Source organism: Hypanus sabinus, chromosome 1 (assembly GCF_030144855.1).
Source record: "Hypanus sabinus isolate sHypSab1 chromosome 1, sHypSab1.hap1, whole genome shotgun sequence".
NCBI lineage: Eukaryota > Metazoa > Chordata > Chondrichthyes > Myliobatiformes > Dasyatidae > Hypanus > Hypanus sabinus.
The window spans coordinates 83726755-83754636 of NC_082706.1; the positions used below are offsets into that span (position 1 = coordinate 83726755).

The 27882-nt window shown below is 43.9% G+C and overlaps 1 protein-coding gene across 1 annotated transcript in view; it reads left to right on the plus strand.

Moving 5' to 3' along the window:
- The window catches only part of neto1l (neuropilin (NRP) and tolloid (TLL)-like 1, like), a 309161-nt gene that overhangs the window by 269803 nt on the left and 11476 nt on the right, over positions 1-27882 (plus strand). Inside the window, exon 8 of the mRNA XM_059971452.1 lies at positions 18704-18817. Within this exon, the coding sequence (XP_059827435.1) occupies positions 18704-18817 (114 nt within the window). The remainder of the gene's footprint in view (positions 1-18703; positions 18818-27882) is intronic.

The window sequence follows — 27882 nt, forward strand, 5'->3', positions numbered from 1 at the left end:
TGTTGGGGATGCTAGTGCCCATGCTGGAGCTGACACAATTCTTTGCAGATTATTCTGATCCTGTGCAGTAGTCCCACCCCCATTCCAGACAGTAATGCAACAAGTTAGAATGCTTTCTGTTATTTATTGTATAGATTCTCCACAGTTATTTATTACATGCTTATTTGTGTTGTGATATAAATAAACATGATATAGAAATGTCCTCAGAAACAAGTGAGGATGCCAAGCACCTAAACCCATAAGGTAATTGAATTAACCTGATTTGATTTTGACTTAACCAGCCAGAGGATGCAAGAGGATTACACACAGTACTGTATATTAAAAATGTGACGGAGAAGTAAAGTGATTGGAAAGTCTTAATTACCAGAATGGAAATGTCTAAACATATAAAAAAGAGGTGAAAAACAGATTTTATTGTACCATAACTGTCATAGCACCCGACATAGCTTTTACAAACCAACAGCAGAAAGTAGGCAATTTTCATCCGTGCTTTATCTGGGGTAATTGAGTGAAATAGCTGGAGCATGTGGGCTGTAGATGGGAATTGGACGAAGAATGCACAAAGGGTCAGTAACAACTTTAATGCAATTCTGCAGATGTTGGAAGTCCAGTGTGTGTGTGTGCGTAGGCCTCCATTAGTCTCGATAGAGCATGGATTTGCACCTTGGAAAGTTTCCAGGGCGCAAGGTTTTTTTTTAATGGAAGACTAGCAGATGACTTGGAAGACCAAGTTGCGAGTCTCTCCTCTCCACACCACCAATGTTGTCCAAGGGAAGGGCATTAGGACCCATACAGCTTGGCACCGGTGTCGTCGCAGAGCAATGTGTGGTTAAGTGCCTTGCTCAAGGACATACACGCAAGCCTCAGCCAAGGTTCGAACTAGCGACCTCCAGATAACTAGATGAATGCCTTAACCACTTGGCCATGCGCCAAGATCCAGAGTAACACACACACAAAATGCTGGAGGAACATAGCAGGTCAGGCAGCATCTATGGAAAGGAATAAAGGTTCAATGTTTTGAGCTGAGACTCTTCACCCTAATGAGAGGTCTCAGCCCAAAATGTTGACCCTTCATTTCCTCCCATAGATGCTGACTGACCTGCTGAGTTCCTCTAGCATTTAGTATGCCAATAATGACATTGTAAGTTTCCAGTGCTAGAACAATAGAAGCTTGGCCTGCAGTAGGAGTTGCATGAGAGAACTGCAAGGTTGGGACTGAGCAGCAATAGAGAGGAGCAGGACACTGAAGAGAGACCAAAGCACAATATGTCAAGAAGAGTGTTGCATTGAGTCCACAGGTGTTGGAAAAGAGCATCAAGAAAGTTAGTGAGAACTTGGAAACAATTTTGAAGTAGGAAAATGATAAGGGAAGTATCAAGAGACAGAGTATTGCATAAGACAGTAGCACAACATCTTAAAGTGGGAAATCAAGTTCATAATGATCAAATCGACAAGATAGACAGCATCCAGTATCCTTGGTTTACTTTTACTTGTGATCTGAAGAATTACCCTAGTGAAGCACTGGAGTATCACAACCACCATTGCCTCCATAAAGTCCCCCAAATACACCAGCTGGGTAAGTAAGCCAATATCGTCATCTTCACCCAGGCTATCATCGTCAGCATTGAGGCCTTAATTACCGGTAATTTGTCAGATCAGATTGACAGGCCATGCCATTCACAGACATAATCAGACTCCTGACATTCTGCACAGCAAAGGGTTTGATGCACCATCAATAACCCTCTCTGAGACATGCAGTTGAGATATCGGCTTTTATTGACTGGAAGAAGGAACAAGCAGTGAGTGACCACCATACTACATCCTGGAGACTGAGGCCGGGCTCAGGCCTCAATCGCCTTTATACCGGGGTCTGTGGGAGGAGCCACAGGAGCAGTCAGCAGGGGGCGTGTCCAGACAGGTATATGTAGTTCACCACATTCACCCCCCCCCCCCCTTTGTTTTAAAAGAGAGCCCCATGGGGCGAAGTTTCTTACAAGTATATCTACAGGTTAAGTCTATCAGGTGGTTGAATCTGTCGCTGCGATCTACGTAGCACCGGCTGTGATTGCACAGGTGCCGGTGGTGATTGCACCGGAGACGGAGGTTGTGCTGGTTCCAGCCTAACTGGAGGTGTCAGTCCACTAGGCATCAGTGATCCCTCATGCGTGTGCGAGGCGCCTGGTATATGCGCGTAGGAGACGCCCGGTGTAGGAGTGTCGTGAGGAGTCTGTGTAGGGCTTGGTGTGCGCGGTGTCACCTCGGGTACAGGGTTCATAGCTACCATGGAGTGTTCGGGGTAGTGGTCTGCTGCTCCTGCGGGCACCAGGTCACAGATGGAAACGGGGTAATGGAATGGCTAATGGAGTGGCCATCTGCAGGAAAATGAACCTTGGTGTTCTATATTGCATACATACATTGATAATAAAGTACTTTGATTTTGAATGGTGGAGGAGATACAAGGTGCCATATGGCCTATGCCTACATCAGTTTCTTAAGTATTTGTATTCTTATTAGCAACCAAACAATTCTCAGAGTCTGGATGAAATCCAATAAGAACAAACTTCCATTTGTACCTCCTTTCCTAAAGACAATATCCAGAATGGATAAATGTAATTAACTAGTTTCATAAAGAATCAAGGTAATTATTAAAGTTATGACACCTGATGATAGATTCTCCATACAATTACAGGCTTTTCAGTCTGATCTGGACAATCTCATTGTGACTTCTGTTGTGTTTTAACTGCCTTGTTATATTGGTCTTGAACTAAGCCCTTCCTTCTCAAAGTAAGTTTCGGGGGAAAGAAGTGTGACGAGCCCTGGCTCCTCTCTAATCAGTGAAGTCACGCTTGCTCTCTGGGGGTGAGTGGGTAGCCTTCACTAAACCTAGTAATCACCACATTGAATTTCACCAGAGCAGAGAAAGGAGCATTTCTTCAAATCAATGGACACTGTTAGGAATCTGTGAGGGTTAGTGTCCTAAACAGAATAATGTCACACAGATAACATTATTGTAATATTGAAGTGGCTGTTTGCTGAGATGTTTAGCCACTCTGTAGAAACATTTCATCACCTAGTTGTGCAGGGTTTTCACAGCGCCTGCCGAGAGGGAGTATTTACAAAGGTACATTCCTGCCATTTTGTTCATCCTATCTGATAAGGGAATCTAGCCTCTGTCCCGAGAGTATCATAAAGAAGGCACAGCAGAGCCTCCACTTTTTTCGACATTTGCATAGATTCAACATTTCCCTTTGGCAGAGATCCTCCATAGACGTACAGTGGAGAGCATTTTGACTGGGTGTGTCACAGCCAAGAATGGAAACAGCAATGCACAGGGATAGAAAAGTCTGCAGAAGTTGATGGATTCAGCCAGTCCATCATCGGAAATGATCTCCCCACAACTGAGCAGATTTACAAGGAGTGCTAACTCAAGAAAGCAGCATCTATCATCAAGTACTCCAACCATCAAAGCCAGGCTCTCTTCTCATGGACACTATTGAGTAAGTCCCATGCCACCAGGTTCAGGCACAGTTATTATCCTACAGCTATTAGGTTCCTGAATCAGTGTGGATAATCTCAACCACCAGAATACTGAACTGATTTCACAATCTACTAACTCATATTTTCAGTATTACTGATATTTTGTTTGATATATTTGTCTTCTTTGAACATTTCTTGTTTGAGTCTTTAATTATGTATATTTTTTCATAAATTCTATTATATTTCATTATTTTCCTATAAATGCCTGCAAGAAAATGAATCTCAAGGAATGGTGACATATATACTCTGTTAATAAATTTCTTTGCCTATGATTATTTGAGAGAAATTAACCCTTATCATTTCCCATCAGTAACCATTATTAAATCAGGGCTGGTGGAGCGGAAACCACAGAGAAATTTTGCATCAATCATAATGTCTCTGTTGGTGAGTCATTGCAGAATGCCTTTCACTTACCTAATCAATGGCTTGTAGAATACAAAACAGAAAGGTTTAACGTCATTCAAAAATATTACTCTTGTGTGCATAGTCAAAGCTAATCCCTTCTGTGGAAATGATGGAATGCCGTCCTTGACTAAGATTGGAAATGCCCTTAATGAGAAGTTCCAAATGTACAGTATATGCAAGTTTTCTCCACTGTACAGATATTTCTAAATACTAATAATTACATTGACAGCAGGATGGTTGACCTTTTGTATTCATTTGCTTCAAACCTGACTTTACAACTATACTTAACTGGTGCCCTGTAGCACGAGCTACTTCAAAGGGGAAATGAACCTTCCTTCCATAAATGAGAAATTAGATGTTGGATCCTGATTCTTTTGTGATCCGAGGGTTCTCCGGAAGTCAAGAGTGAGGTGATAAGCTTATTGCTTATTGTCCTTTTATTAAGTGTTACAAGAATGGAAAACGGACAAGAAAGAGGAACTGAAAGAAGAAGGAAAAGACAAAGGAAAAAGCAGTTGTATTCATCTCATACTCAGGCCAGAGATAACAAAATTCCAGTGATAACAATTAACCTATAAAACAGCCAGTTTCAAGTGGGCTGGCACCTGCTACTGAAAACTAAGATGTTTCTCAAAAAATATAGAAGTAAATATACCCTAATTATTGAAAAATTCACATGTATATAGGTGACTATATAAAAATACAAGTAAGCATATAAAAATTAAATTACAAGAAGATACAATAATAATTTTATACCCCAATCCAACTGATAGGGAGCACATCAATGACTCAGCTAAATGTAGTATCTTTCCACTTTGAGACATGCTTGTACCCTGCTTAACTGCACAGATTTTCGATAAACATTATTTTATTATTGCAGAAGATTGTGGTAGACTGGTAGGTCGGATGCACACATATCTGACTTACAGCACTCACATTTCTGATTTTTGCACAGATGAAGAGACATGGTGTGAGCTGGTCTTGGCACATGGACTCTCTGTAGAACAATCCAGGGAAGATTAGTAAACCACTGCCTGTAAAAGAGATCCTTGGGTTCAGCTGACAATATTTCCCTGTAACTGCAGGAAAGCTGAACAACTGGGGACTGCACAGTTGGACCCTATGAGGAGATCACCAAGTGTTCAGTTGCAACAGCAGTGCAGGAGGTTAGAGGCGAGGTGTGCTTTGATTTACAGCCCTGATGAGTGAATGGGTCAGGGGCTTTCTAGTCTACAGTACAAATAAGCACCCAGCCCTCACATAATGGCAAATTGAAAGGAAGCAGAAGTATAAACCCTGCATAGCATGATGGGTGATCTACATTATTATTGATAGTTAGTTGCTGCACCAACCCATACATTTTTACACTAGGTTTATAACTAGCAACCAGTATGAACAGGTATGGGATCACTATGCAGTTTAGATCCTTCACACCAACAGGGTGTGCACTACAAAATAATTATTTTCCTAAGCACATTTTTGTTTTACCCACCTTTGAGCTCTGACTTTTAACATAATTTATGATAACTTTCTAGCCATTTGAGTCTTCCCACATTCTCAGCTAAAAAGAGTCATTATAGAATTATCTATAGGCCACAAGACCATATCATAACATATTGGAGCAGACTTAGGCCATTCAGCCCATTGAGACCGCCCTGCCATTCCATCATGGCAGATTTATTATCTCCCTGCCTTCTCCCCTTACCCTTTGACTCCCTTACTTATCAAGAACCTATCAACCTCTACTTAAAATATACTCAATATCTTGGCCTTCACAGCCTCCTGTGGCAATGAATACCACAGATTCACCATTTTCTGGCTAAGAGAATTCCTTCTCATCTCTCTTCTAAAGGGATGACCTTCTATACAGAGGCTGTGCCAATATAGGTAACATCCTCTTCACCATTTTATCTATGCCTTTCAATTCGATAGGTTTCAATGAGATCGGCTCTCATTCTTCTAAACTCCAATGAGTACAGGCCCAGAGGCATCAAACCACTCCGTATACATTAACCCTTTCATTGCTGGGATCATTCTTGTGAACCTCATCTGGAAACTCTAATACCAGCATGTCTTTCTTTAGACTAGGGGCCCAAAACTGCTCAACTCCAACTGTGGTCTGACCAATGCCTTATAAAGCCTCAGCATTACATCCTTGATTTTACATTCTAGTCCTCTTGAAACAAATGCAAACAGTGCATTTGCCTTCCTTACCCGCTGATTCAACCTGCAAGCTAATCTTTATGGATTCCTTCCCAAGGACGTCCAAGTGCCGCTACACCTCTGATTACTGAATTTGTTCCCTGTTTAGAAAAGAGTCTACACCTTCAGTGTTTGACCATACACTTCCTATCTGCCCCTCCACCGGTCTTTGTACTGTCCCCAAACTTGGCCAGTAAGTTGCCAATTCCATCATCCAAAATATTGACATATAACATGTAAAGAATCGGTTCCAACACCAACTCCTGTGGAATATCTAGATAGATATTTGTTATTTTAGTACTATTTGCATAGTGTAGTAAATATATGGTTTGAATTAAGCATTCATTGTTTGTGTACACAATTCATTTAAGGTCATATGTAAGAAGCGCGTGAATGGCACACGTCATTATGAACGCGCATCCTGAGTGCGCGCCTCACCAAAAGTAAAACTGAATGTACACGAGTGATGCCATGTTTCTCTTTCAATTGGTTTTATGTTTTGGAGTTACAAAACTTTGAAATATATTATCAACAGGGCTGTTGTGTTGGGGCCTGAGCACCCATGGTCCTGCCCGCTGCTCCATCAGAAACCTGAAGTCAATCTGACATTGAAATTTCCATCAATGAATTTTCAGAGAGGTTGCCTGTGAGTAACACGGGAAGCCAACACCTTTTCACACTGTTGAAACTGTACTGCTCCACTCAGCTTGTCATTATGCAATACAGTTATTTTTATTACGTATTATTTAGAGATACAGTGTGGCATAGGACTTATGCACCACCTGGCAACCCACTGATTTACAGGGCAATTTTCAATGACTAATTAACCTACTAACCTATTAACTGCTAGTCCTTGGACTGCTGGAGGAAAGAGGGACACCCAGAGGAAACCCACGTGCACATGGGAAGGAACTTTCAAACTTACTTACAGAGGACTAGAACTGAACTCCAAGCTCCGACGCTTCAAACTTCTTTGTTGCATGTCACACCTTCCCCAACACACCACAGCAAATGTGTAATGTATGTAAATGTGTATGGCAAATAAAGCTGAGCTTTGATCCTTGATCTATTATTTATAAAGAAGCAGGTTACTGTTAGTTTAGTTACTTGTGTCCTTTGGTAAATTCACAGCTCTTCTACAGTTTTGATCTGACAGAGGAAAGTTTAATTAAGATTTTTAGTTGGCAGAATTTCCTTAAAAAACAGCTTTCACTTTAATACTAAAGCCCATTAAATTGTTATCTCGTTGACAACTGACATTAGTATGATTGGCACTCCAAAGAGATAATTATTTGATGCACTTGGAAGTCCATTTTATAGTTTTGAAAGCACGCTGTTAGAACTGATTGAAGATTGCTTGATTTGACTCCATAGAACTGAATTCTAGCATTTAATGCAATAATTTGGAAAATACCCAGCTCCCATTGAATGACCTTTATGATTATGCTGAATGGAGAAAATATTACCAGAAGAATAGTAATTTAATTTAAAGTTTGCACTTTGTTATTAGAGGGTACAATTCATTGCAAAGATGTTCCTTAGATTTGTATTCTACTATCTTAGTCATTGCTTAATTGTCATTAGCAATCTTAATCATTGCTGTGAATTAAACAGGATATCTTACAATGGGGTAACTTTAACTTGGAGAAATAATGTGAAAAATTAGATTTCAAGTCATTATTTTTCTCACAATGGCTATAATTATTTGTACTTGCAATTAATGGTTGCTTGTGAGAATTAAATGGTAAATCATGATCACCCTCTGCTAAATTTTCTGAGGATTACTGAGCTGGGGTTAGCTTGGAAGATGATTATTTAGCATGTAGCACTGGATTAGACCTCTCCACCCCAATTGACGGCTTCTTCCTCCTTCCTTTCTTAGCCCGAAACGTCAACTGTTTATTCCCTTCCATAGATGCTGCCTGACCAGCTGAGCTCCTCCAGTAAAGTGTGTGTGCGTGTGTTTGTGTGTGTGTGTGTGTGTGTGTGTGTGTGTGTGTGTGTGTTCGCTCATGTACCTCACGTAGATGATTTGTTTTGTCTTAAAGTATGTTGTGTAAATATTCACTCATTATTATATTTATATAATTTAGTTATATGTTTACAAAGGATTTACTTTATTGTTCAGAACTGTGTAATATGCTTGACTTAAGTGTGGTCAGGACACCATCTTGTGGTTACAGGTTTAAGTACAAGGATCTGGCTCAGAAATCAACAGTGGCTGTCTTTTCAGAATTATTAGAGCAATCAAGGCCCAGGATGTCCATGAATACCCCGGACAAACTCTTCACAGTAATTATTTGGGTGTAACAGATTCAGTACAGTGATGACAAGATCAAAATGGAAGGAGCAGCAATTAGACAGTGATGCAAAAAGATCAGAGAGAATGGCATAAATTTTGAGAGCAATGGCAAACGTCAAATAGGTTACATGGGGAAGAGAGGAGAGACTAAAGGTTGGATAAATTATTTACTAAAGGTAAATAAATATTACCTAATGCATCCTTTGGGATTGCTATTAAACTTCATTTTTACGAATCCACACCCATCCTTTTCAATGCCATCTCTTCAATGAAAGTGGGTCGAATAATGTAAGGATTTCTGAAATATATTCTGAGTAATGTTTGATCTTAGAAAGAGAAGAATAGTTTGTAAGAGTTGGGTTTGTTGGTTTGTGTGATTTGTGGCAAATAAGCTACCTCTGAGTTTGTGAACTACGTGAGCACGTTACAAGTGCGTGTAAAGATTGGTCACCTGAATGTGTAATGATGAGAAAAGATTGAAGTATGTTGTACTAGTTTACCAGACTGGATATTGATTGTGAAGTTGTCAAGGCGGGGGTAGGAGAAATGGGTGGTTAGGGCAGGAGCTAAGCTGTGAATTTAGTATCTTGGCCGCAACCTGTTCCCAAACATAGGGAGCCTAGGGAGCTTTCCTCTGGGAGTTAAAGGATAATTTCCCTCCTCCTTCTGTCCAGGGATAACGCATTTATTGTTTCTTTTTAGCACTTCTGCATGCAAAACCAATTATAGAGCCTAAGCTGTCTACAGAATATGTTTTATTTAAACCAATAACTCTAGCTGTTCCCAGTACAATATACTGAAAGCCATATCACGTGACATGTTGAATTCCAAATGGACTCTTACTTTTATACACCATAGTCCTTAAAATATAAAATAAATATATGCAAATCAAAGTGCAGTGGTTTATTAATAACAAACACATTTCCTTCCCAGTTTCCAAACACCCAACTGATGTGAGGTCTGAACATATGACTGAGCCTTCGGCAGTGCAGTGGAATGGACTTGCCAGCTACTCTAAGGCCATCAGACAGAGGAACAGAAATAGCTCACTTGGCCTATCAAGCCTGCTCCGCCATTCCATTATGGCTGATTCATTATCAGTCTCAACCCCGACCTCCTGCCTTCTCCCTGTAACTTTTGACACCCTTACTTATCAAGAACCTATGAACTTCTGCTTTAAATATTACCCAATGACATGGCCTCCATTGCCATGTGCGGCAATGAATTCCACAGATTTACCACTCTCTGGCTGTGGAAATTCCTCCTCATTTCTGTTCTAAAGGGGCATCCTTGTATTCTGGAGAAAACAACAGGGTTTGAGGCATCTTCTGCTTTGTGGGCAATTGGCTCACAGCTGCATTTTGACTTGTGTATGGATCGGGTTACAAACCGACCACAGGAGCAAAACCTAGAGAAGATCTGTACACAGTTATCTGGCTATAATTTCAGTAAACCTTCTGTCCTTCTTGACCTCAGAGTTCCTCAAGTTCTGAGGTGCATTTGTGATCCCGAAGGTGTGAGTCCAGATGCCCTCATTCTGGCTGGTCTCCTTCTACAGACTATGTGTTTTTCTCTCAGATTTGGATCTTTTGTGTGTCCTGAACCAGCATGCTCATCTGTTTTCATCTGCATCCCTGTCCTGCTCCCAAGCACATCTTGCTAGGTATGCTAGGAGAAACGTATACAATATACACCCTGAAATGCTTTTTCTTCACAACCATCCACAAAACCAAAGAATGAATGACAGTTAAATGTTAAAACCCCAAAGCTTCCCCCCACCCAGCTCCCCTCCCTCCCATGTTTAACCAGCCACAAACAACAATCCCTCCTCCCCCCACCGGCAAAAAAAAAGCATTGGCACCCGCTGCCGAGCACAGAAGCATGAACAAAGCAACAGCAAAGACATAGGCTTGCAGTTACCCCAAAGACTACATTGTTCACCCGGCATTCGACATTCCACAGGCTCTCTCTCTCCCCCCAGATAAGGGAGAAAGAGTTGTCTCCATTTCACAGAGAGAGGGGACTCATAACAGACAACTTGCTAATTTATGATGTTAAAAGTCCATTGCGTCATTTTTTCCGAGCTCTGTGCCCAAAGATCTCAGGGCTCTGGGCACACAGCCAAAGATCTTCCAGATCCCACAACACTGACCGGGACACCAACCTTTGATCCGCCCATCTCCAGAGCCCTGAGATACTAGGCCTCAAAAGTTGAGCCAAGCTCTTGGCATGCCAGACAACGGCCAGTTATGGAACTCCGAGAGTGGGTTCCACTCCCACAAAGAACCATAGTCAACATGTAACTCCAGGTCAGGGTCTTCAAGAGAACCCTGAAAGGGAAAAATAGAGATATTAAAAATGAAAATAGAGCTGTTTCCTAAGATGCAAGCAAAGGAGTCGCCATTAGGCTTCATTGTCTCCTGCTAAGCTCCCAGAAGATCTACAATCTTTGCACCTAAATGATCCTCCATTGTCTGGTGACCATGCCACTTGCAGAATTCCTTCCACTTCAGGCCATGCCTTCTGAATTTAGGATGTTTACCATCCCTTCTGACCCCTCATTTCTGCTCTTCCAGGCTTGCACCATCCACTTTTAACAATATTAGCCATTGAATTTTAATCAGGATACACTGAGCAGAGGCATTACTCCATGTTTATTCATTTTTATTTAGAGATACAGCACAGTAACAGGCCTTTCTGGCCAAACAAGCCCACAGCGCCCAGTTGTGTCCAATTAAACTACTAACTGCGCAGCTCTGGAAATGGGGGCAAAACCGGAGCACCAAAGGAATCCAGGAGGTCACAGGGAGGACATATAAACTCTCTACGGACAACAGCAGGAACTGAGCGGGGATCACTAGCACTGTAAAGTTTTACTCCAACTGTATGCTACCATGCTGCCCAATGGCTGATGAATTTTGCACTGCTTGATTCTTGTCCAATAAGCACAACTCCACAATGTGGTGAGCTCATCTGTTCGCTTGGTTGGATGGAGCAGGGCCTCATTGGAATAGAGAAGTGTGACAAAGTGTGCTGAACTCAATTGTGAATCGTCATTAGATACCGGTTCCTAAAGAAGGCAAGAATTATAAAATTGACCTCAGAGTCTCTTTGATCTTCCCTGCAACAGTGTATGTACCAATCACGTATGCCACTAGGGGGTGACAGTAGTGTAGCGATTAGCACAATTACTTTCTAAAGTAAGTACGTGTTTGGTACAGCATTGTGGGCCGAAGGGCCTGTATTGTGCTGTAGGTTTTCTATGTCCTATGTTCTAATCACTTTACAGCGCCAGCTGTAAGATCAGGGTCTGATTCCTGACACTTTTTGTAAGAAGTTTGTATGTTCTCCCCATGACCACATGGGTTTCCTCTGGGTGCTCTGGTTGCTTCCAATGTTCCAAAAAATGTACAATTAGGGGTAGTAAGTTGTGGGCATGCTATGTTGGTGCCTACGCTCAAAATGCTGCACGAACTTGGGAGGTCATTTCGGGCCAAAGTGTTCTTTAGGACTGGAATGGAAGGGGGAAGATGCTAGAATTAAAAAAAAAATGTGTGTGGGGGGGGGGGGAAAGGATGACTAGCTGGAAGTTGATAGGTGAAGCCAGGTGGGTGGGAAAGGTCAAAGGCCGGAGAAGAAGGAATCTGGTGGGTGAGGAAGGGAAGAAAGAGGGGCACCAGGGGAAGGTGATAGGCAGGTGAGGAGAAGAGGTAAAAGGCCAGAGTGGGGAAAAGAAAAAGAGTGAAGGAGGAAGATTGTCGAGTCTTAGTCATAGAAAAATACAGCACAGAAACAGTTTCTTTGCCTATCTAGTCTGTGACAAACCATTAAAATTGCCTACTCCCGGAGCACCCAGACTACTCCCCTCCATACCCACTGTCATCCATGTACCTATCCAAACTTACTGGTAAGCAAAAAAACTAATGGAAGGGGAAATTGATGTTCATGCCATCAGCTTGGAGACTACTTAGACGAAATCTGAAATGTTGGTTCTCTACCCATGGCCTCCCATTCTGCCTCATTGTAGCAAAAGGGCCAACATGTCAGAATGGGGATAGGAATTAAAATGGCGGGCCACCAGGAAGTTCTGTTTTTAGCCAATGGAGCGGAGAGGTTCGACAAAGCCCTACCCCAATTTATGCCAGATCTTACCCATATAGAAGAGGCCGTGTCATGAGCACTGGATAGAACAGATTTTGCCTCACCTGGAAAGACTGGGGCCCTGAATGGAGGAAAGGGGGGAGGTGACTGGGTAGGTGAATGTGCAGGTGCAGCATTTCTGAAGCTAAGATATGTGGCAGGAGGGAAATTAGTGAGGAGGGACAAATCGACAGGGGAACCACAGAGAGAGCGATATCTGGAGAAAGTGGAGAGTTGGAGGGCAAGAAGTAAAGGTGTGTTTGGGTGGTAGAATTCCAATGAAGGTGGTGGATGGTGCTGAGTGTGATGTGTTGGATCTGGAGGCTGATGGATGACAGGTTGGTGAGGACAAGAGAAGCTCTATCCTTATTAAGGCAGCAGGAAGATGGGGTGAGTGTGGATGTCTGAGAAATGGAGGAGATTATTGCTTATCCATTTCCATAGATGCTTCCTTATCTGCTTAGCTCCTCCGTCATGTTGTGTGTGCTGCCCTGGATTTCCAGCATCTGCAGAATCTCTTGTGTTTATGTTGGCGCCAGAAGTGTGGCAACACTTGTGGGCTGCCCATAGCAATCCTCACTAATTTGTTTTGATTGAAAGCAATGTATTTCACTCGATGTTTCAATGTACATTGGGTGTTTGTCATCTTTATGTATCATTTTCATAAATTCTCTTGTTTCTTTATTTTACTGTAAATGCCTGGAAGAAAATGAATCTGAAAGTTGTAAATGGTTACATATATGTACTGTGATAATACTTTTACTTTGATTTTGACTTTTTAGTATTTAATTATTCTTGCAGCTACTAAATTTTATATCAACAACCTCAGGCAGTATAAATGCAGACTTGTTCTATCTCAATCACGTGTTATGCCTTTGTAATTTGCTGAATACATGCTCATCATCTTCCTGTTGATCCTCTGCAGTGGCAAGTAGATACATAGGATGAGAATGAATCTAACCCAGATTCAGTAAATTGGAACCACAGGCTGGCAGCCAAAGTTGTAGCAGGACAATAAGCTGATACTAAGGAGGAGATGGTTCATATACAGTGGAGACACATTCTGAGGAAGGGCAAAGAAAGCAAATCAAGGCATCCATAGGTAACAAAGGAGATATAGAAGAAGATAAAGGTGATTATAAAAGAACCAAAGGGAATTGAAAACTAAAAGGCAGAGAGTGCAAAAGTAAATAATTAGCTGCCAGCATAAACTAGAACCCAGAAGTGTTCTATAAGTACATAAATGGTAAAAGGAGAGTACATGGAGAAGGGGGACCTATTAAGGACAAAATGGGAACCTGCACATGGATGCTGACCACAATCTCAAGGTACTAAATGTGTACTTTGCACCTACCTTCATCAAGGAAGAGGGTCTTACAAGGCATTAGTAAAGAAAAAGCTAGTTGAAGCACTAAAACCATAAGATACAGGAGCAGAATTAGGCCATTTGGCCCATCAAGTTTGCTCCACCATTTCATCATGGCTGATCCATTTCACTCTCAGCCCTAGTCTCCTGCCTTCTCCCTGTATCCCCTCATGCCCTGACTAATCAAGAATCTATCAACCTCTGATTTAAATATACCCAGTGACTTGGCCTCCACAGCCACCTGTGGCAACAAATTCCACAGATTCACTGCTCTCTAGCTAAAGAAGTTCCTCCTCATCTCCATTCTGAGGCTGGGTTCTCTGATCTTAGACTCCCCCACCATCGGAATCATCCTCTCCACATCCACTCTATCAAAGCCTTTCAACATTTGACAGGTTTCATTGAGGTCATCCCTTATCCTTATGAATTCCAGTGAGTAGAGGCCCAGAACCATCAAACATTCCTCACTAGATGGGTTTAAAATTGATGGTATGGAAAGAAGAAAAGTTAGCTGAATTTAAGTAGGCCTGTCAGTAGACCTAAGGATCAAGGAACAACTTTAATTGGCATATATATTTACATGTATTAGGAATTTGCTATTGTCTGTTTGCATGACATGCAACAAAAAACAGCAACATTCAACAGTCCTAAGAATAAGGAATTATATAAAAAATTAAGTTGGAGGTTAAAGTATGGGCATGGAATAAAATGTGCATGAATGCACAAATACCAGCATGTATTTACAGTGTAAACAGCATTATAAACAGTGGGTTAGAGTGCAGCCAGTGATGGAGGAAATAGAGGAGATGGGGGGCAGTAAACTAGAATGGTTGACCAGATAGTCTGCCTGGGGGAAGAAAGTTTTAAAATGGCATGCTATGTATGTGTTAATAACCTTAAGTGTTTTCCAGAATGCATCTGAGAAAGCTTTTGAATTTGGGAGGAATGTGTAGGAAAACATATATTTCAATACTATTTGGATACTAAGGTGATTTTGGAGGACTGGGGAGTGTTAAGTGTTGTTCCCTTGTTCACAAAACGATTTGCAGAAGTTTTTCGATAAGATGCTTATCCTCAAGTTGAAGCAAGTGGCATAAAGAGGATATTGGATACATAGATGCACAGTTGGCTAATTTATGCAATAGCAGATCATAGTATAAGGCTGTGTTTCAAAATGGAAGGAAAATATAGCATTCCCCAGGGATTAGTGATCAGATCACTGCTTTATTGATCTGCATTAATAACCTAGACTGGAAGCACAAGCTGAAATTTCTGAATTTGCAACTGACACAAAAGTTGGCCATATTGTGAAATGTGAAGTAGAGAATGATCCACTGCAGCAATGTATAAGCAAACAGGAGGAATGGGAAATAAAATTAAAGGTGAGGTGTATAAGCAAGTGGGAGGAATGGGTAGCTGTATGGACAATAAAATTCAAAGTGAGGTGAAGAAAAATGAAGAGATCAGTATAGAATAAAGGATATTGTTCTAAACTGAGCGCAGGGTGTCTCAGCACACCAATCATGGAAGTGGCAAGGTAAATAGAACAATTAATAATACATATGCAGTTCTGTACTTCATCAATCAACACACAGATAAAAGAGCAAAGAAGTCAAGCTGAACCGCTGTAAAATTTCATGTCAGCCTCAACTGGAATGTTGTGTTCCATTCTGGTTGACTTACAGTATTTGAGGGATGTGAAGGTTTGTGATTTGCTAAAGGAGCTGCAGCCTTCAGGGATGAGAAGGATGATACGACTGAAGCATGCAAAAAGGGTAAGAGGTCCAGACTGAGTGAGTAGGAGGAGGCTGCATCCATTGGTGGATGGGCAGTGGATAGAAGGTCACAGGTATAAAAGTGAATGCAAGATGTGATGGAGACAGATGTCCCTGTGGCTTTCGAGGGGGAACTGGATAAATATGTGGTGATGGAAAGGATGGGAAATTGGAACACGTTAAATCACTTTTTGAGATCCAATATGAACACTTCCAGGTGATTAACCTCCTTCATTTCTTTAACGGTTCCACTATTCTGTGACTCATCTTTATTGCATAAAATCCTCATTATCCCTTGTAATATCCTTTCCTTCACGGCCTGAAGGATTATCAAGGCTGACCAAACTCCATATGGCAACTTGGTGTACTCGGGTAACACATGGATCCCATTAATTTTCAGTTTGTTTTCATTGTCCCTAAATCCACATTCAGCTGCACATGGGCACAGGAGAGATCAACCTTGTTATGGGTTTCAAGACTAACAATTTAAAGAATAAATGGTTCTGTTTAGGGTCACAGGATTGAATGGTTTCGTCTGTCGCGAGTACCACCATCAATATGATGCCCAGTCATAGTGTTTGAGTACAACCAGCAGGCTATTTGTTCTACCATACATGATGTCTCCAGCTGCATCTCAAGGTTATAGGGCTGATGAATGCAAATTGTGTGCCTTGTAGCTAACCATATCCCTGAAAAAATGAGTAAAGCAATGCTTATATTGTGTCGGAAGCTTCCACAGACTCTCAGGTTCTTTGCTAGTGTTACAGGCCACCAGCCAATCAAAGTGCCAGAGCCAATAGTTTGCCATCAGTATTGACCAGCTCAAGACAACTGGCCATCATTATTGGCAGTTTTCTCACCATGTGCTTTCAGTTGACCTTGCATATTACTTCCCCAAGAATCTGCAAACCCTCCCAGGAATAAATCTGTGCGTGGATCTTATACGCAAAAATAAGAGATTGTTTTGGTGATTAGAGAGAAATATTGCCTAATGTTTTCATGGATGCTTTAGCATTTATTATTAGAAATAATTTCCCACTCAGAATCAATGAAGTACTTAAAATAATAATAACAACAACAACAACAATTATAATATTATAATAATAAATTATTATTATTATCATTATTATTTACCTAGAGAATTTGTCAAACTACATGTAAATATAGTAGTACAATTATTGTTTCATATTATAACACAGAAAGGGATTTTATTTAAGAGAAATTACCAGAATTTAGTAGATGTGTTAATATACTGTAACTGTTTTTATTCCACATTATAGAATCATTTTTGTGATAGCTTGATAAAAGCATTTCTGATAAAGTAAAGGGAATTTTGAAACTCTGTTGAACTTGAAAGACTACTGGCTAGAAATTCATTACTGATTGATGATACAACACATATGATATGGTCCTATCAGTGCACTGCACTGTACTTCGGAATAAGATTTCCTTGATTATATCACAAGTTTATCATTATAAACCAGAGGTGACTCTCTAGTCTCTGGCCTCCAGGATTTCTGTTAGTGGGCTCATTGAAACTATTGTCTGCAAATGCTAGCATTAGTGCAACAAACAGCTTGCTGAGGAACTCAGTAGGTCAGGCAGCATTGATGGGGCAGGAAAGAGTCTTCCCTCCTCATTCAGTTGCATTGTAAGATTTCTGTAGTACTTGGCACCAACAACCTCTTCCATCTGTCCAGTCCCACCACCAACAACAATACCACCTTCCATTTCCTGCACAATCACTGCTTCATTGTCGGTTATCTCTCCTACGATGTGCTGTTTGCACTCAAAAACGCTTCCACTCATTCAACACATTGAGTCCACTTGTAATTGTCTACCACATCCACTGACTCGTCACTTCTCTGCTTAAAAAAACTATTTTGTCCAACAAGGGTGAAAGAGTCAATCAAATGCAGAATTTAAATTTATGAACATTGGCCTATGGAAATACTTGCTCGAAGGAGGGTTCAGATAACCTAGGCTTATTTTCAGAAAAGGCCAAAAAATGGATTAACTCCTTCCCCAACCACCACCCTCTTATCTGGCTTCTCCTCCCTTCCTTCCCACTCCTGATGAAGGGTCTTGGCCTGAAACGTTGACTGTTAATTCCTCTCCTTAGATACTGCCTGACCTGCTGAGTCCCTCGAGTATTTTGTGGGTGTTATCCAAAATTATTTGGGGGTGGATTTAAGACACCACAGTAACGTGGTAGTGCAGTGGCTTACTGTACCAACAGCTCAGGTTCAGAAGGCAAATAAAAACAAGCCAGACTGTGGATTGGGGGAAAGAAGCCTATCAAACAAGTTTCAGCAAGTAAAATGTGAAGGGATTGGTGCAGTAAGCTTGAAATCTACACTCAGTGGCCTGTACACTGGCTTGGTAATGCAAATATCTAATCAGCCAATCACGTGGCAGTATCTCAATGTGTAAAAGCATGCAGGCATGGTCAAAGGGTTCAGTTCTTCACACTAAGTATCAGAATGGGGCAGAAATGTGATGTAAGTAACTTAGACCATGGAATGATTGCTGGTGCCAGATGGGGTGGTTTGAGTATCTCAGAAAGTGATGATCTCCTGGGATTTAAAACAGTCTCTATCATTTACAGAGAACTGTGCAAAAAAAAAATAAAAACAACATCCAGTGAGTGGCAGTTCTATGGGTGAAAATGGCTTGTTATTAAGTGACATCAGAGGGGAGTGCTCAGATTAGTTCAAGCTGACAGGAAGGTAATAGTAACTCAAATAACCACGCATTACAACAGTGGTGTGCAGAAAGCATCTCTGAATGCACAACACATCGAATCTTGAAGTAGACAGGCTTGAGGCAGCAGGGAAGGCCACAGACGTACACTCAGTGGCCGCTTCATTAGGTACAGGAGGTTCTTCAGAAAGTAACCACTGAGGGTACACTGTAGTATCTATCTGCCAGGTATGTGGCTTTGAATTTACCAGTGTCTCACCGTTTTTGTTGCAGCCCCCTGTGAAGCCAGCGCTTTCTTCTGTCACAGCAACATGTGCATCAACGACACATTGGTCTGCAATGGTGTGCAAAACTGTGTGTATCCCTGGGACGAAAATCACTGTAAAGGTAATTGCCTTTTGCCTTCTCTTCATACAGAAATTGTTTAACTAGGATAATTATTGTGTTTTCTTTGCAACCTTACCCCATTTTAAATGGGTATATGCTATGTAAAAATGCAATCAGCAATTTGATCAACTGCAACTCCAATGTCCCATAAAACAAGAAACATTTGGATTCAGCTCTCTTTGACGCCTTTGACAACTTTCAAATACAGTTTCTGCAGTGCTGAAGTATTTTGCTAATAGGATCTACAAAATAATTGTAATACTTACACTTTACTAATCTGTAAATTGTATTGTGCCTACTAATCCCCACTAATGCTGGCCTTATGAAGCAACACTAAAATTTACACCACTGAATGCTTGCATTTATATAACTGATTGTTGTATCTATCTCACTATCAGCAATAGTATAAGAGCTGATTAAGTTCAAGCCAACAGGAAGGTGAGAGTAAGTCATATAACCACTGATGCACCATCAATAACTCACACTGAGACGTAGGCGAGATATCGGCTTTTATTGACTGGAAGAAGGAACCAGGAGTGAGTGTCTATCATACAAGGTCCTGGAGACTGAGGCCGATCTTCAGGCCGCAGGTCTCCTTTATACAGGGGCCTGTGGGAGGAGCCACAGGAGCAGTCAGCAGGGGCGTGTCCCGACAGGCACATAGTTCACCACATTCACCCCCCCTTCGTTTGAAAAAGTCCTCATGTAGCGAAGGTTCTTACAAGTCAAGCCGATCAGGCGGTCGAATCTGTCGCTGCGATCTACGTAGCACCGGCTGTGACCGCATAGGTGCCGGCAACATTGGCGATTGCACAGGGGACGGGGGTTGCGCGTGTTCTTGCCCACTAGGCGCCGGTGATCCCTCATGCATGTGCGAGGCGCCTGGTATAAATGCGTACGAAACGCCCGGTATACAAGTGTCGTGAGGAGTCTGTGTAGGGCCTGGTGAGTACGGTGTCACCTCTGGTGCAGGGTTCACAGTTACCGGAGAGCCTTCAGGGTAGTGGTCTGCTGCACCTGCGGGTGCCAGGTCGCGGATGGAGACCGTGTCCTCCCGCCCATCAGGTAAGACCACGTAAGCATACTGGGGGTTCGCATGGAGAAGGTGAACCCTCTCCACCAGCGGGGAGTATTTATTGCTCCTCACATGTTTCCGGAGCAGCACTGGCCCCGGGGACGTCAGCCAAACTGGTAGGGTGGTCCCAGTGACAGACTTCCTGGGAAAAGAGAATAGGCGTTCGTGAGGGGTGGCATTGGTGGACGTACATAACAGAGAGCGGATAGAGTGCAGTGCCTCAGGGAGGACCTCCTGCCATCGAGAGACCGGCAACCCTTTGGACTTAAGGGCTAAAAGTGTGGCCTTCCACACTGTGGCATTCTCCCGCTCTACCTGGCCATTACCCCGGGGATTATAACTCGTGGTCCGACTGGTAGCAATGCCCCTAGCTAGCAAGTACTGGCGCAGCTCCTCACTCATAAAGGAGGACCCTCTGGATATAGCTGTGGATATAGCAGGGATACCCGAACAGAGTGAAGAGCTGGCGCAGGGCTTTTATGACGGACGTGGCAGTGGTGTCGGGGCAGGGGATGGCAAAGGGGAACCGTGAGAACTCGTCAATAACACTGAGAAAATAGACATTGCGGTCAGTGGAGGGAAGGGGGCCCTTAAAGTCAACACTCAGGCGTTCAAAAGGGCGGGTGGCCTTGACAAGTTGTGCCGTGTCAGGACAGTAGAAGTGCGGTTTGCACTCGGCACAAATTTGGCAGTCCCTGGTCATCGTCCTGATGTCCTCCAGGGAGTACGGCAGGTTCCGAGCTTTCACAAAATGGTAAAATCGGGTGACCCCCGGATGGCAAAGTTGTGCATGAAGGGCGTACAGCTGGTCGAGCTGTGTGCTAGCACATGTTCCCCGGGATAGGGCATCAGGGGGCTCATTGAGTCTGCCAGGCCGGTACAGGATATCATAGGTGTAGGTGGAGAGTTCTATCCTCCACCGCAAAATCTTATCATTTTTGATCTTGCCCCGCTGTTGGTTGCTGAACAGGAACGCAACCGAGCGCTGGTCGGTCAGCACAGTGAATCTTTTGCCAGCAAGATAGTGCCTCCAGTGCCTAACAGCCTCCACTATGGCCTGGGCTTCTTTCTCCACCACGGAGTGCCGAATTTCAGAGCCTTGGAGGGTGCGAGAAAAGAATGCTACTGGTCTGCCTTCCTGATTAAGGGTAGCAGCCAGAGCGAAATCGGAGGCATCACACTCCACTTGGAAGGGAGCGGTCTCGTCCACTGCATGCATCGTAGCTTTGGCAATGTCCGCTTTAATGCAGTTGAAGGCCGCGCAGGCCTCAGCAGAGAGGGGAAACGAGGTAGACTTGACCAGGGGGCGAGCCTTGTCTGCGTAATGGGGGACCCATTGGGCGTAATAGGAAAAAAACCCCAGGCACCGTCTGAGGGCCTTGAGAGTGGTGGGAAGAGGGAGCTCTAACAGGGGGCGCATACGTTCGGGATCAGGCCCAATAACCCCGTTTTCCACGACATACCCAAGTATAGCAAGGCGGGTGGTACCAAAAACACACTTGTCCCTGTTATAAGTAAGGTTCAGAGCTGCGGCCACTTGGAGAAACCGTTGGAGGTTGGCGTCGTGATCTGGCCTGTCATGACCACAGATGGTGATGTTATCCAGATAGGGAAATGTGGCCTGCAGTTGGTACTGGTCCACCATCCGGTCCATTTCCCTCTGGAAGACAGAGACACCATTCGTGACACCGAAAGGGACGCGCAGGAAGTGATAGAGCCGGCCGCCCGCCTCGAAGGCGGTGTAGGGGCGGTCCTCTGGGCAGATGGGGAGCTGGTGATAAGCGGATTTCAGATCTATTGTCGAGTACACCTTATACTGAGCAATCTGGTTGACCATATCCGCGATGCGGGGTAGGGGGTATGCGTCAAGCTGCGTAAACCTATTGATGGTTTGACTATAGTCCACCACCATCCTATTTTTCTGCCCAGTCCGAACAACAACCACCTGGGCCCTCCAAGGGCTTGTGCTCGGCTCAATGATCCCCTCCCTGAGCAGCCGCTGCACCTCCGACCGAATGAAGGCCCGGTCCCCCGCGCTGTACCTCCTGCTTTTGGTTGCCACAGGTTTACAGTCGGGGGTCAGGTTGGCGAACAGCGGTGGGGGAGGGATCTTGAGAGTGGAGAGGCTGCAAGTGTCGGTAGCGCAGCTGTTGGCCTGGTTCTGGATGGGATGTGTGTGTCCGTGTGTGTGTGTGGTCAGTAGCGGGGTATGTGAAGAAGTCCCACAAAACTGAGGATTCTTGACAGTGAGTGGTGGGAGGGGCCCGTCGTATACCATAGTCACACTTTCGAGATGGCTCTGGAAGTCCAGCCCCAATAGCACAGGTGCACACAGATTAGGCATGACCAGCAGTTCAAAGTCCCGATATACTGTGCCTTGCACCACCAAAGTCGCTACACAACCCGCCCGGATGTCTGCGGACTGCGACCCAGAGGCCAAATGGAACCTCCGACTGACCGGCCGCGTTGCAAGTCCGCAGCGTTGCACTGTGTCCGGGTGAATAAAACTCCCAGTGCTGCCCGTGTCAAACAGGCATCCAGTCCAATGCCCCTCCACCTGGATGTCCATCATGGACCTTGCAAGCTGGTGTGGGGCGCTTTGGTCGAGAGTCACAGTGGCCAGAGTTGGATCGCCGTCGGGGTACCCGGTCAGCATCGGAGGGTCGGGGGCGGGGCATGCTGACGCCGACAAAGATGGCCGCTCACATCCGGGGTACCCGGTCAGCATCCGAGGATCGGGGGCGGGGCGTGCTGACGTCGACAAAGATGGCCGCCCACATCCCGGCATGCAAGATGGCGGCCCCCACGTTTCACCCGCAGCGCTGCACTCCGCTCGAGGTTGAGACTTACAGACCTTGGCGAAGTGGCCCCGCTTTCCGCAGCTGGAGCAGGTCGCTTCTCGCGCTGGACAGCGTTGTCGAGGATGTTTCTTTTGGCCACAGAAATAACAAGGCACGAGTTTCTTACGGGCCACAGCCGTGGTCTGGGTCGGGGAGCTCGTGGAATGGCGACTGGCGGCGGCGTTGGCGAATTCGCTCCCGGGAGCCGGCGGTGGCGGGGTCTGAGGCGTCCACGAAACCGGCGGGGAATCGCGCGACTGGACAGCGTCGGCGTTATGCCGCGCAGCTTCTAGAGCGTTGGCCTTCTCTATCGCCGAGCTTAAGGTAAGATCCGAGTTCTCCAGCAGCCGCTGGCGCATGTACACTGACCTCAGTCCCGTCACAAAGGCGTCTCGCACCAGCAGCTCCGCATGCTGTTCTGCCGTGAGCGTCTTGCAGTCACAAGCTCGGACTAGTGTCTGTAGTGCTTGGAGAAACTCAGCGCACGATTCGCCAGGCCGCTGTTGCCGGGTAGCTAAGCGATGTCTTGCGTAGACGGTGTTCACCGGCCGCAGGTACTGTCTTTTGAGGGCGTCCAGTGCCCCTTCGTAGGTCGGCAGGTCCCGGATAAAGGAGTAAACTTTGGAGGAGACCCTCGAGAGTAGGATTCTGTGCATAACGGCGGGTTCAGTCGCACGAAGCTCCGCCAAGTACGATTGGAAGCATGCAAGCCAGTGTTCAAAAGCGAGAGCTGCGTCAGGGTCTTGAGGGTCCAAATCCAACCGGTCCGGACGCAAAACGGGTTCCATGTTTTAAAACTTCCAGTCAATAAAATTGATGCACCATCAATAACTCACACTGAGACGTAGGCGAGATATCGGCTTTTATTGACTGGAAGAAGGAACCAGGAGTGAGTGTCTATCATACAAGGTCCTGGAGACTGAGGCCAATCTTCAGGCCGCAGGTCTCCTTTATACAGGGGCCTGTGGGAGGAGCCACAGGAGCAGTCAGCAGGGGCGTGTCCCGACAGGCACATAGTTCACCACAACCACATACTACAACTCTGAATGCACAACATGTCAAACTTTGAAGAAAATTTACTACAGTAGACACTGGGAATCCTTTATGTTTACACCTTCATTTTGATCTCCTGGAAAGAATCTGTGTGGTGGCTCAGCAGTTAGTACTGACCCCCTACAGATGTTCTGTATCAATCCGATTTTAGGACAGGCGCTGCCAAAGTCAGCAGCACAGCAGTATAGTGGTTAACTCATCACTTTACAGTACAGGCAACCAAGGTTCGATTCCTGCCACAGCCTGTAAGGAGCGTGTATGTTCTCCCTGTGACTGCGTATGTTTCCTCTGGGTGCTCAGGTTTCCTCCCACAGTCGAAAGAAGTACCAGTTGTTGGTTTAATTGGTCATTATAAATTGTCCCGTGATTAGGCTCAGATTTAATTGGGGAATTGCTGGGTGGCGCAGTTCAAAGGGCTGGTAGGGCCTATTCTGTACTGTATAAATAAATCAATAAATTTCCTACCCATCCTGCTCTCCTCTGCCATGTTCCACACTGTCTGTCCATCTACACTCCTTCATAATGTTGATTAAAGTGTTGGAATATTTACAGTCATGTTAGGGAGCATTAATTTTGCTTCTCTTGGTGCCTGTGAAGTTGACTTGCTTGCCGATTCGAATGCAGATTACCAAAGTGCATTTTAGAGTGCCAGATACAGCTCAACAATGCACGATGGAAGGATGTAGAGCAGGAAGCCGGTAACGTCAATCCTCACACAATGTTGCTTTGATGACAGTTCTGCAAGCCTAGACCTACACAGCAGCTAATGGAAGCAGTCCCAAAGCACTAAAGGCGTGCCCTCTGTCAATTGATATGATATACAAGTCAGCCCAGTCCAGTGAAGCCAAAATAGGCCAGACTGCAAGCAATCATTTCAGAATGGAAAACCTTAGCAACAAACTGTATGTACATGGCATTTACCTGGGAATGAGTACTGAAGCATTTACTTCTCATGTGTCAGGAGCTGCTGGTGGTGATGTTTCAATGAATGAAAGAATAAGAGACTGAGTAAATTGATATAAATTAGTGTGAATAATACAGCATAATTATGTGTTTAATTAAGAGTTTGTTTGTTTCATTGGGTTGATTTTACTTTTAATAGGGAAGTTGTCTGGTAAATAAATGTGTAGGGTACCTTTAACAACTAGTCTGTTGCAACTGGCAGAGCTCTGATTTGATTGGTTGATAGGCTCTTCATTAATAACGGTGTCAAAAGTTATGGAGAGAAAGCAGGAGAATGGGGTTGGGGGGGGGGATTATAAATCAGCCATGATTGAATGACAGAGCACACTGGTTAGACTGAACGGACGAATTATGCTCCCTTGTCTTACGGACTTGTGATACATTGTACCAAGACTGCTGTTCAATGTGGCGGACAGAACTCAGTCTGGAAAAGTGAGAAGTGATTCACTCTGGATGGCAGAATACAGGGATAGCGGCAGGATCCTTAGCAGTGTGGATGAGCAGAGGGATCTTGGTGTCCACATTCATAGATCCCGCAAATTTGCCAGTTGATAGGGCTGATAAGCAAGCATATGGTGGGTTCATCTTCATTCGTTGGAGGATTGAGTATAAGAGCTGCAAGGTAATGTTGCGTCTGGTTGGATTACTTCGGAATGTTGTGTTCTGTTCCAGTCTCCTCATTATCGGAAGGATCTAAAAGCTTTCGAGAGGGTGTAGAGGAGGTTTACCAGGGTGCTGCCTGGACGAGACAGCATCTTGTATGAAATTTGGTTGAGCCTGCTTAGGCTTTTCTCTTTGGAGTGAGAAGGGATGAGAGGTGACTTGATAGAGTTCAACAAGATGCAAGTGGACAGCCAGAGTTTTTTTTCCCCCAGGGTGGAAATAGCTAATGGAGCATAACTTTAAGTTGATTGGAAGAAAATATAAGGGGGGAATATCAGAGGCAAGTTCTTTAATCAGAGAGTGGTGGGTATGTGGAACATGCTGCTGGGCTGGTGAGAGAGGCAAATACATTAGGGGCATTTAACAAACTCTTCAATAGACACATAGATGATACAAAAATTGAGGGCTATGTTGGAGGAAATGCTTGATTAAAAGTTTGTCACAACACATGGGTCAAATAGCCTGTATTGTACAGTGATATTCCATTTTCAAAGTTCTATGTAAATCGGGAATTATTGCCTTTAATAATGGATGATCCGATGATGTCCCCGACTCAGACCAGTCACCGCTATCCAGACCATCACAGACGAAAAGGATGGCAAGCAAAGCAAGGAAGAGACATACATCTGATAGGAAAAGAAGTGCTACAGGATTTGCAGGCTCAAGGGAATAGCCCTAAACATGTAGGCAAGGTGACATTAAGGAAAAGTCAGAGACTCATAAATTCAGTGGAATCTTTATCATATGATCAGATGATATAGATGCTGAAAAGCCAAGCTAAGATGTTGCTTACAAGCAGTGAGGACACAAGACTGGACTTCCACTCCTGTCTTGATGAGGGGTTTTGACTCGAAATGTTCACTGTCCACTCCTCTCCATACATGCTGCTTGGCCTGCTAAGCTCCCCCAGCATTTCTGTGTGTTACTGAGGACAGAAGACAGTGAAAGTTCAAAAGCTGAAATTTGTTGTGACACTTGGGTCAATTATACAGTATTTAGTGTGACTTATAGAATTATCTTTCACAATTTAGCTCTACGTTCACATTAAACGTCATCCCCAGTAATTTTGGCTGAACTATGCAACAAATCAGAAGTTGACTAGGATAATATCATTTAAATTATTCATACATAATTCTTGCTTCAAATTATTAGCTCTCTGAACTAATAATTCTACTGGGTATTTTTTTTCCCAGGCAGGCATCATAAGCATTGGATTTTTGCTAAGGTTCTGTGTTGTGATATGTCTATGGCCAGAACTTTCATACTCTGCCTATATTGAATTGGATTCAAAGTTCAAAACTTTGGGACTATTTGACACTGGTCAGCAGAACTCTTTAAAATGTAAGTAAGATAGCAATGGAAGGAGATGATAGGGAACTGTGTACTAATGCAGCAGGTTGAAGTACCTGTATGTATTAGGATCACACTTCTATATATCACCCAAACCTTGATGAATTCAGAACATGGTGCTATTAGGACAATCTGGCTCTTGTGAGGTCACCATTCACGTGCAGTTTCGAACAGGTACAGACAGAACAGTGTGAGAAGCACACCAGAGCATTGTGATTGAGGTGAATTTCACAAGGTGTTCTCCTGGCAGTCTCCCACAACTTCAGCAGAAGTCTGCAAATTTGCTTAAGTGCCACTTGCACCACTTTTCCAAAGTTCTTTCGCTGATATTCATAATGCAAACCTCCACTGCCATATTTTTGGTTACTGTGGGCAATGCTTACCAATGAATTGATTACAAGCACTGTAGAGGTGCCTGAGACCGCCATAATCACCTTCCCTCCATCTCCGTGGGAAAGCTCAAAATCAGATCTGATACTATATGGCGGGAAACAAAGGCTATTTTCAGATTATTAATCAATTAATTAACTCCGGTGTTCTTGAAGTGAGCTGATGATTGTAGCTGACATCCTGACAACTCTTGGTAAAATCATCATGTAAGAACACAAACATTATCGTGCATCATAATGCAAGTTGAAAGCAGGACCTATGATACATCGACGCAGCTGCTTTATTGCTCCTCTGTGTGTTCCTTAGCTGCTTCTAATTGTTCCACTTCCCAGATTAAATGCTCCATCTCTGACATTTTTAATATCTATATAAATGTGTGGCTAGGATTTAAATCAGTGGTCCCCAACCACTGGGCCGCAAGGAAATGATATGATTTTGCGATATGAAACAATATGAGTCAGCTGCACCTTTCCTCATTCCCTGTTACATCCACTATTGAACTTGAACGCATGGGAGGTCATTACGCACACAAAGTCATTACCCACGCGAGGTCATTAATCTCCTAAATGCAGTGATACCCTAGCGCCAGGGATCACTGGTCGGCCTCGCGCGGTTGCTGGGAAATGCCGTTGCTACTGGCCTGGAGTGCGGACAGATGAGCGCCGCCTCTAAACCTGTTTAGCACACCGAATGTTCATGGGGAACCCGGTCCTAAAATATTTGCAGACGAC